At 31.5% G+C, this 11,932-nt stretch overlaps 1 protein-coding gene across 2 annotated transcripts in view; it reads right to left on the reverse strand.

Annotated features, from left to right (window-relative positions):
* Positions 1-4,460, reverse strand: part of LOC140449345 (neutral ceramidase-like) — a 30,625-nt gene extending 26,165 nt beyond the window's left edge. Inside the window, exons 1-3 of one of the 2 annotated variants that reach the window (XM_072542482.1) lie at positions 4,149-4,460; positions 1,103-1,204; positions 602-738 (exon numbers count right to left, since the gene is read on the reverse strand). In XM_072542482.1, coding sequence (XP_072398583.1) covers positions 602-721 — 120 coding nt within the window. In that variant the 5' untranslated portion in view covers positions 722-738; positions 1,103-1,204; positions 4,149-4,460. The remainder of the gene's footprint in view (positions 1-601; positions 739-1,102; positions 1,205-4,148) is intronic. The other variant, XM_072542481.1, reaches the window with a different exon arrangement.
* Positions 4,461-11,932: the final 7,472 nt, after the last annotated feature.

Consider the following 11,932-nt stretch of genomic DNA (forward strand, 5'->3'; position numbering starts at 1 on the left):
TTGTTTAACTTATATTCTGAAAAAAATTTCAAAAACACGATCAAAATATCAAAGCGGGATCATACTGCAGACTATCTACCATTTGATGTTATATATTTTCAATATTATTATACCTATATGGAGCTGAGGCTTGGGCATTAAAAAAATGTAATTTAAAAAGAATCAAGGCTTTCGAACTCTGGTTATACCGCAGAGCATTAAAAATATCATGGACTGATAGAATTACAAATAAAGAAGTAAAGAAACGAAAAGTTGGTAAAGAAACAGAACTAATCACAACCATACAAATAAGAAAACTTGAATACCTATGATATGTGACGAGGGGACCAAAATATGAAATTTTGAGACTCCTAATACAGGGACAGATTTAAAGAAGAAGATCTGTTGGTCAAAGGCAGAATTCTTGGGCGAAGAAGCTACATGACTGGTATTAATACAGATCAATTGATTTGTGTAGAGCAGCAAGATCAAAAGTTATGATTGCCAACTTACGTAGGGAGAAAACACTCTAACAAGAAGAAGATTTATCAATGATTTCAAATATTGTAAAAGATCAAATTTTAAATTATTTTTTATTTTTTATTCAAAATAGAATACTTACAAAGGTTATTTCTGCTGATGGTCCTGTGCAATCGGCTCGTCCAACTCCAATATTATATGTAGCTTCTACCGCAGATTGGTATGCCAACAACATACACAAGAGAATTTTGATGTTTAACATCCTTTTTGTAGTTTATTCTAAAATACATTTTCGTTAATTTAAGATTGTGTTTTTTGTTTACATTAGATTGATATGTAACTTTATCTATCTCTTATTAATGAGTAAAATCGGGATTATTTTTGCAGTTTTGTTGCTTATAATTTTACTAACAATGTTTATTTTACAAATGTTTTTCGTATTAGTCTTATTTTAATAAACTAGGTAAATAGTTTTCAACTTATTTAAATAGCGTCTGTCATTAAAGAGTCATTAGAATATTGAACGCTCAGTAGACATAACGGGAAAACTCATTATTAATACCTTTTCATACAATAGATCGAACTAAGTTAAATTTAAGAGATTAGTTGGTCGGTTAGGTTAGGTAAGGTTAGGTTATATTACCTCAGGATACGTTTGGTGCTTCAAGTTAAAATATTTCTATGGCTATTTGTACATGGCTTGCATCCTATATGCACCAATATCTTCTGTATAAATATTACCGATCTAAAAGAAAACGTAGATCACTACCAAAGGTAAAATTAATAACATGACCAAATCGAAAGCTCTTAATTAATGAAAATTATCCTTGATAGTGCCAAAGAAAGTAGAAGTAGAATCGACAATTAGAAAAATTAAAAGCGGTGAAGCAGCTGGAATAGATGACATTACAGTGAAACTCCTTAAACATGCTGGCAAAAAAAACTGTGAAATCTTAGCAGGCATATTTTCGAATTGCCTAAGATCGAGATGCATACCAGACCACTGGAATACAGCAAACATAATTGTCATTCATAAGAAAGGTAGCAAAGTTTGCTACCTCATTTGCTGTTAGAGAGAAATTTTAGGTAATCCTAGACATGAAACAGCAGATTATAGAAAGAGCAGATGGGAGTGCAGACGGAGTAAATGATTAATAATATGTTCTGGTTAGAGAACAAAATGGTGACTTAAGATTATGCCTGTATCCTAAAGATTTGAAGTTAGCAGTAAAAAGGCATTCATTTCAGCTGCCAAGACTTGAAGAACTAATAGTCAGGTATCAAAGTATTCAGCACTTTAGATGCTATACATAGGGAAGTAAAATTAGACAAAGAAAGTTTAAAACTTTGCACTTTTGCTACACCTATTGGTAGCTATCGATTTCTAAGAATGCCTTATGGTCTGACAAGTGCATTAGAAATACATCAGGAAAGGATGACTGAAATATTTAAGGATACTGAAGGTGTTAATGTATGTATAAATGACATTAGAGTATCAGGCACATTAGATTAAAAGAAGTTTTCAGGCTCAAAAATATAATATAAAATTTAACAAAAAGAAATTTCACTTACAGGTTGAGGAGGTTAAATATATGCGATTAAGGATATCATCAGAAGGTTAGGAACCTGACGAATCCAAAGTTGAGGCAATAAAAAATATGCCGTATTTTTCCTTTACCTTTTTCAATGAAATATATAATTTATTGAATTAAATTATACTATCAAATGCCAATAAATATGAGGCACAATAACTAATCTTTATTATTGTTCTGGCATTTATCTTTTCAAACTCGGTATTGATTAATTTGATACAGTTTGAAGTACTTTATAAATGTAAAAAAGAGGTTATCAATACTTCACGTAAGCAAGAATTTGTTATCGTAAACTTGAACCTTCTAAGGTATCTTATAATGTATTTCGGTTTTTTTGCTCTTGGAAAATGAATCAACGGTATATACAAATCTCAATTGCGAATCTTGATTTGTAAAAGTATTTGACACTGTGGTGACTAAAAAATGTAATATATATGAATTAGGTTGTTATTTACTTAAATTTTGCGAATATTTAATTGTTTAGAAAAAATGGGTCAGTGTTGTATAATCAAAAAGAGACAGGGATGTATATGTTAAATAAAATTGATGTTAATGCGGATACATCGTATTGATATCTAACATTTAAGCAATGTACATTAATTTAAAGAACTTACTGATTTACTTATAAATTATGGATTTCCATATCTTTCTTTTCTTCTGTTAGATTCATTCTTCGACTTGTTGGGAATGATTATGGATTGACAAAGTTCTTTAATGTTATTATCAACAGTCCACAATCTTTCTTCCACTTTTTTTATATGGTTTACGGTATTGATCCAGTTATCTTTCATTATGTTTTTTATGGAATTTAACAAAAGATGTTTGATATCCTTCAATTTAAAAGTTGTATTTTCTCTGGCTCATTTACTTTTTACTTGAATCCATATTAACTTGGATTTAGTTAAAAATGATAAGGAGGCATACATAATACCGGTATTCCTTTTGTTTCTGTCAATTTCGTCAATGACACATTTTTATACATAGTTCGATTTATGTTGCCTCGTAATTGGCAATAATTTCCCTTTATTTGCGTTGGAGCCAGTCAACAATATCAACTTTTTTCCATTAAACCATTGGTAAATGGTCTACTAATTTTGAGTGATATCTGGCGTTACCGAAAACAACAACTGCATTTTTTGCTAGAAAATTTAATAACTGAGAAGGGTAATCCTCAAAAATATCGAAGTTCGTTTCTTTGTGGTAATCTTTAGTAGATTTTGAGAAAAACTAAATAAACCATTTTCCACAAAACCATGTTCGCTATATATGTGCGTGATTATTAAACTTCAACCTTTTCCTCTCATTGAAAGACGCCAAGGTTGTCCTTACCCCGAAAGGAAGACTGATCGAGAGAGAGTTGCGCTTTCGGCCAATTTACATTCTTAATTTGGAAGCTAAATTGTAGGAACAGCTTGTGAAAGGTCGCCCTGAGCGAAAATTGGAAGAAAAGCATGTGCTAAGCGATCGCCAATATGGTTTTAGGGCAAAAAGGTCCACCATAGGTGCATTCACAGAAGTTACCGCTTTAGTCACGCAATATACAAAGAGATTGGTAGCTCTCATTCTGCTTGGTGTCAAAAATGCCTTTAACACGGCATCATGGGAAAAAATTATGTCCAGGCTGAAGGAATTGGGCGTTAGTGAGTACCTGGTCAACGTGGTTGACAGATACTTCTACTATAAAAAGAAAGTAGTTGCTTCATGAAATAAATTAAAGAGGGGAAAGAAAATACAGTTAATTATCTTGCTGTATTTTAAAATACAAAATTTAAAGACTCTAATTTAAGTATATAAATACAGTTAAGTATATAAAGCTAACAGAATAAAAGCAGGAATAAAGTAATTGTTGAAATTCTGCCTTAATACGCAGCATATGAGCGAAAAGGTAAAAAATGCTTAATAAGTAAGTAAAATAAAGGAACAATATTAAACGAAGGGTTTTTTAATCGGTCTTAATTCATTCATTCCCAACTATAATCATTGCGTCTAAATTTCGTTTATATATTAAACGTATAAATCGTTTATATAGATGTACAAATAGGGCACTTTTTATCTCTAATGCGTTTTATCAGTATTGACCAGCTGTCATTGACTTACCAATGTTCAGTTATCATCTACGTCGACAAACACTAACCCACTGTTTCACCACATAAATAAATGAGAAAACCAATCTGAAAAACGAAATTATACTTATCAGTTTTCTACAGAATACTTCACGAAATTATATAATATATCCGCAATTCAATAAATACCACTTCACTGAAAAAAACACTTAGTTAATCAGTTATCGCTGAGAACAAACATTACATCTACATAATTATTTACAAATTTGTAAGAATTATCTGTCCGATCCGAAGATATCGACAAATTCAACTGTTTTCAAGGGTAGTAGCATTTACCCCCCAAACCGTTTAAGATAAGTTCAAAAGAGATTACACGAATAAAAATTTTAGTTTAGAAAATATTGTTATCTGAATCAAAATGGGCAAATAAATATTGGAAAGTGTTAATGATACAAAATAGTTTGTTATTGTTTAATTAATACTAAATGTTTTTAGAATTGTTGCAAATATTAATTTTGACACGATTTCAAATACGCGTTAAACACGTTATCTATTCCCAAACACGAATTTGTAAAAATATAAATATATGCGAAAACAATTGGAATTAAATAAGTTAAATCGGACATAAAGTTTTAAACTTGGCATGGAAAAATAAAACAAAATACCGAATAATTTGAAGATACTGGAATAATAAAAACTTCTACAGACGAGACCAGTAGGTATACAAAGATAAGCACACTTTATTGAAAATATAAAAGCGTTAATAAAAGTTGGACTATATTACTACTAATTATTAAAATCTCTAGTGTAAGGAATAGACGTGTGTAAATTCTGCTTCGTAATAATTCCAATTTTTAGTTATTGTGAGTAGATAATTTTGCTCTGGAAAGACGCAAAGACAAAGACAAAGACTTGAACAAAAGAAACAACAACAATACACCATGGTTTAGAAAAGAAATAAAAGAGAAATGTAAAGAGAAACGAGAGGTCTACATGAAGTACAAAACATCAAATACTCCAGAATCCTGAGACATTCTATAGAAGAATACGAAATGAAACAAAGCAGTTGGTAAAAAGAACAAAAAATGAACACTGAGAACAGTTTACAAAAAGGATGGAAAGCGACTTCTACGGTACACAAAAATAAATATGGAGATTCATAAGAAACCTTCTTCTTCCTATGCCGTCCCCATTAACGGAGGTTGGCGACCACATTTCTAAAAGTTTCTCTGTCTTTTGCAACGTGGAATAATTCGTCTACAGTCATGTTACCAACATGAAACCAACGGAAAGAAATGGCAGAATTAAAGGAATATAATAACAAACCAGCAAACGGATGTTAAAGACCCGAAATAGAAATCAGTTTTCAGGAAGTAGAGATAGCCATAGATTCACTCAAAAATAGAGAGTCACCAGGACCAGACAGAATAACCAACGAACTTTTAAAACGCGGAAGGGAAAGTATAGTCCAAATGTGGTCGATGGTACAGCGTTTGGCGCAAATGCCTTCTCGGTTTCTTGTCTGGCTAAGGCTTCAGTCCGTTTAATATGATCTTGAAAATTATTTTGGATGTGCTGCTCAGCAGTATTGGTGCTCTCCAATTGTCGCATCTACTTAGATCTCCCTTTTTTGGTATCTTAATGATGATGACTCCCTCCTTCCATTCCTTTGGTAGCTCATCGTTGGCCTATATGTTGTTAAAAAGTTTATGTAACATTTCTACTGATTGATTTACGTCAGCCTTTAATAAATATATCAGTAGATTGTCACGTCCAGCAGCTTTGTCATTTTTTAGTTGTTTTAATGTATTTTATATTTCTTCTCATTTTGTCCTATATCTGGTGTTGCCTCGTGTTTGGAGTATATTTCCTAGAACTATTCTTAACATCTTTTTATTATTTTATGTTCTGTTTTAATTATATTTCTTTTGTTTATTTTTGATTTGTTTATTCTTTTTTAGTATTTTCTCTGTCAAATTTCGTGCAATGCTGTATTGTGTTCTCAGGTTGTATTCTTGCACAGCGCTTTCTGACACTTTCAGCATGTGATTTACGTAATTATTTTTATCTTTTCTGGCTTGTTTTTTAACCACTATATTTTTTCTTTATATTGTCTTTCTAGCGCTTTTCCCTCTTTCGGTTTTTTGTAACATTTCTTCTTTGATTTTCTTTTTCAAATAATTGTAATGTTTCTCGGATTATCCATTTTCTGTTTTCTTTTTTTTTTATTCAAGAGGTTTAATTTAAAATATTTGTCATTATTTCGTTAAAGTTCTTCCATATTTCCACCACTGTTTCGTTATTTTGGGTCGCTGACGTTCGATTGATCTTCTGGTCTTTCTGTGAATTCGAATCTTGTTTAAAAGCTTAGATATTGTATCTTATTCTGTTCACCTTTTAATTTTTGTCTCAGTTCATAGTTCATCTTTATTTTGGCTCTGACTAGAATGTGGCCTGATTCCACATTTGCTACCGAACGCACAATAGTCTATACCGTCAGAAAGTCTGAAACACGGTTTTCATTATTGTATAACACACGACCAAATGGACCACATTTTTAGAAAAATCGATTTGTTGAAGATTCGAGGAAAATTTTATTTCAAGTTTCGGACAAGTTAATTGGCCGCCTAGATCCTTAGACCTCTAGACCTTTTCCTTTAAAGTTACGTGAAGTCTAAAGTCTACATGTAGAAGCCGACTACGATTGAGGCATTGTAGGAAAATATTACTCGAGTCATTGGTTAAATACCAATCGAAATGCTCGAAGGCGTCATCTAGAATTGGAACTTCAGTTTGGATCATCTTTAGGAAGTAATTGTAAAGAATGGTTCATTTTTAAGATAATAAATATTTTCAAATAAGATTTTTTCATTGTTTTTTCTTTTTGAAAAGTACCTCTAAATAAATCGCCCAATATAAGCACACAAAAAGTACAATAAAATAATATCTAAATACCAAATTTCTATGACAATATTCAGACAATACTTTGTAACAACGATCTTGTTTACCTTTGTTTACCATTTTACCATTGACTGTTACTACATACCACATTTATAGATAGCACTTTAACTGTTCGATATTTATTGCAACTACAAATAAATATATTATTAAAAATTATATTTAATGAGTAAATAATAAACATATACTTACGAGGTGTCCAGCCATTCAAGCACTAACCTATTATAAATTCTTCTTGCAAATCCTTATTACAAATTTATTACGAAACTGAACACAAAAATTGCTAACCCATAACTGTCGAAATTACCAATAACTACTACCGGTACACTGACTCCAATAGTAATGAAATCGCGTCTGTATTTAATAGCGAACAAAAAATATAATAACCATGATCTAATTAACAAATTTGTCACAAAAAAGTATAAAAGAAAGTTCAATAGTGAACTGAAAAAAATGTATCGACATTAGAAATTTTTATACTAATGATGACAATTCCTTAAAGAAGTAGAGCTGATATTTAGGTTATGATTAGAGGAATGTTTTTTTAAACAATCATATAAAGTGAAAAAAATCATTTTTTGACTTTAAAACGTTCCTTATACACTTTTGGGAAAAACAATTTAAATAAAAGCTGTAGATCTTAAAAAGTTATTTAATTTGCGAGAGATAATTGCAAAAAACTACTTGAAATTATGACAGCTAAAGAGTTATTTAAGTGTGCTAAATCTCAGCTAGATCGACCAAATAGATTGTAAGTTATTTAATTTCTATTTAAAAAGAAAAGAAACTTAGATTTTTTATGTTTTTAGGATCCATTAAATTGAGACGGTAAAAATAAGATCATTGTGACGACTGAAACTAAAGTTATTCCAAGACTATGAGAAAATCAACATAGTGTAGCAGGGCCATCTATTCCGAAGTGCAAATTCGCGTTAACCTTGCGCAGCTACGTCACTCGCAGCGTAGTATTCACATTGTATACATAAGCACTCTTAACTTAGCCACCCTAAATAAGGATATTTTGCATATTATTTTACTTTCTTCATACATTTCAAATAAAAACAAATGTTTATAATGTTTTCTTAGTCAAATATATTTAATTTTTATGCGACTTAGAACTAATAAGGTATTAGTACAAACAAATAGCTACTGAGTTAGGTACCTACATACTTGCACTTTTCATAAACTTTTGAGAAGGAAAAAATTTTTTATATTATACATAATTGGTAAATATATACTTAAATTTAAATAAAACAACAGTCACTTACAGAAGTACGATGCCAATTTTCAAAATAAATATTACGATCGCGTTAATTCTTGCTAAATAACTATAATATATAAAACAGTTTTTAAACAATTTACGTTTAAAAATATAAAATTATATACATTATGCGATAGTTTTTTGTATTTACTTGTATTAGTACGTGGCTAAAACAATTTTTTTATTAAAATCTTTTATACGGAAGTACACACGCGACCGAAAAAATGTTTTCTTAGCATCTTGACGGCAATCAATATTAACACAGACTTGACATATTGCGGACTACAGACTTGAAATATATTGCTTGCCAATAAATATGGTATCTTCACTTTTTCCAAATGAGCCATAAATTCGTTAGAAGATTTATATAGTCCACCTTCTGTCAAATGACTACGTCGATCTTTGGTTAGTTAAATTTGGTAACTTACGTTTAAGCTTGCTACAAATAAATTCTCCTTAATGTCCTAGTCCATCATATCCTAAATCATCGAGTTCTTTACAGAGGACTATGTCATCTCCATCCGTAGGATTGGTGTCAATGATTGTTTTTTTAAGCAAGCTTTTCTACCATACTACCGCTAATAGTTAATTTAGGAGTACCATCGTCTTCTACATTACATTAATTTAAAAAGGCACCTTCGTTTTTTTTCCATTAAATTAAAACGCAGTCGGTATTTAAAATTTAAAGAAGTTGGATGATCGTTTAAACCACCTTTCGCTCTTATGACCCTAAAAAAAATTCTCCAAGGGATCTTGGTTTAAGCGCCTCGTCAAAAGGTAGTTTATATTGTATCGTTTGCCTACATCTTCGAGCAGCAACTGCAAAGCCTTATTTGATATAAGAATGCCTACAACGTTTTGGAAAATGTTATAAATGTGTTTTTACTTTGATATATTGTGTTACCTTTTTGGAACGAAAGCAATGATTTCTTGCCTTTAACTCGCATTGTTGAAATCATATCAGACACTCTCTGCAAAATTTATTTTGCGCTTCTACTCCACCAGACCTCAGGTTTCATTATAGGCAATTTCTTGTTGGGAACAATATCTTTTTTCAAACCCCGATAATTTTTCGGCCGATAATTCAGCAGTTGATGTTTAAGATTTACATGAAATTCAGTCTCTGTAAAATGTTTTGAACAAATATAAGCCGTCTTTGGGTTAAATTTATCTTTCCTACCGGTGGCATGCACACATTGTTTAATTAGATTTTCCTCTTTAGGGAAACGAAAAAGCCTCGTGTCAGGGCAACGATTTCGCTTGCTCTTGTTATTAAAGGAACAGCCAAAAACCGCAAAATGCATATCGTAAAAATTAAAAATATATCTGTGAGATATGTGAGAAAACTTCGAAACTGATAACTCCACTCTACGGATGCTAGTTTCTGATTACGCTGCGGGTGACGTCACTCCCTGGCCGACGGTCATGCTGTGTGCGCAATATGTTACCTTTGTCGTTTAATATACCATGATAGTGTAGTATAGAGTCATCATCATAAGTGGCTCGACATTCCGTTGTGGATCTTGGCCTGCTCACAAAGAAGTCGCCACACCTGTCGATTCGTAGCAACTTAGACATGGCATCTTCTGACCCTTAGAATCTGTAGGTCTTCTCCCAAATCATCAATACATCTCCTTCGTTGTCGTCCTCTGGTACTTGTGCCCTCTTATTTTGAAAATGTTAATCTCTTCGTGTATTCTTGATCTGACATCCTAGCAATGTATCCAGCCCATCTAAGTCTCTGCACTTTAACGAATTTCACAATATCTGGATCGGTGTATAACTGATGATCAAAGTTGTATCTTCGACGTCATAGCCCATTTTCATTTACAGCCAATATGCTTTTTAATTAAATTAAATTTAATTAAAAAGCATATTGGCTGACATAATAATTTATTAAAAGCAAACCAGTATCTAGACAGCATATCTCTACTATAATAATAAAATAATGCACCATTCACGCAGTGCAGTAGAGAGAACAACATTAATGGGGAAGAGGACTTACGGACATAGGTGAGCAATTAGATGAACAGGTTGCTAATTTAAGAACTTTTTTTCAGGTGCAGGCTGAGACGTTTACTTTACATCGAGCAATTTGCGAAGTAGATGATGCAACACCGCTTAAACTGAGGGGACAAGAAATGCGCATAAAACATCTGACTCAGGAAGAAAAAATGCTCACCTTGATGAGTAAATCTCTGCATGGGCGACATCTCAATGAGATCAGACAAGAATATGTCGACAAAACAGCGTCTGTCTGAGGGCTTTCTACTTGCCGTTCAGGATCAGGTTATTCCAACTAAAAATTACCTGAAATATATTGTTAAAGAGCCTCAAGTCCAAAATGACAAATATCGATATGGATGCCAAGCTCAAGATGCCGAGTCCAGATGTGTACGAAAGTTTTTGGGAGATACTATAACATACCAAGTCACCTAAGGCTCAATAACACGAAAAGAGTCCCACCAGAGCTCAATCCTTCTGATATCGTAGGTATCTGGGATGAGTGAATTTTCCCCTTAGAGGGAGTTTGAGTCGTATGGCTAAATCTGGATAAAATAAGAATACTCAACGTGCCGGTTGAAAGTAGAAGTGGACGATTTAAATTCAAATATCTGGACGGTGTGGAGAAAGTTTTGTTAGAGATTGAAATGAGAAAATGTAGAATACAAGAAGTTACTACAAGGAGAAGAACTTTCTCAGAAAACCATAGTTCTGTAGAAAATTTATCTTAGCGAGCAATTATTTAAACAACTTTACTTGCCCAAACAGTGACTTAAGAGACAGATCGCAATCGATTGTTTGATTGTTTGGCGCTTCAATTTTAAGATATGTTAAAAAAATTTCTAAATATTATCAAAATTTTTATTAAAAAACCGCTTGAAAAAGGAATGAAAGTAGGCTCACTAAAAAGATGGTGAAAAAACACAATCTTAAAAAAAGAACCTTCTATGACCAACAGGAACCAAGATGGCAATTTTCTCTTAAAATCATATTTCCATTGTTTATTAACATTAAGAGCTGAAAATTACAAAGAAAATTACATAATATAAAGAAGGTGTACAGACGGTATAACCCGTTAAAGTGAACATACTTGTAAAATACCGCCGATTTAAAGTGGGGGGAGAGAACTTTTTTAAAGTTTTTTAAGAATGAAATTTTTAATTTGAAATGAAATGAAACATTTACAATATCTCACCTTCTATGGCACACAAAATATTCATTTTTTAGGCTGGAGTAAATTGAAAAAATAATAAATCTCGCCTACTTTCACTTCCCTTAAAAATTGGAAAATCCTGGTAAAAAAAAAAGAAATAAATAAAAAAGTTATTAAATTTTACTATTATTTCGTAAGAAATATTTAAATTTTAATAATTATTGTATATTATTTATATAAATATATAATCGTAATTATAAATTAATGCTCCCAATGTATTTATTTCAATTAAATTATGAAACGACTTATTTTTTAAGAGGTTTTTACACTCTTTGAATAAATGGTTTTAAAACAAATTTTGAAACGAATTTTTTTGTACTGTACAAGAAGAATCTTATTATTTTATCAAGCTATCGCAATTTAAGAAAAAATTAAATCTTCT

Source organism: Diabrotica undecimpunctata, chromosome 9, assembly GCF_040954645.1.
Source record: "Diabrotica undecimpunctata isolate CICGRU chromosome 9, icDiaUnde3, whole genome shotgun sequence".
Lineage (NCBI taxonomy): Eukaryota > Metazoa > Arthropoda > Insecta > Coleoptera > Chrysomelidae > Diabrotica > Diabrotica undecimpunctata.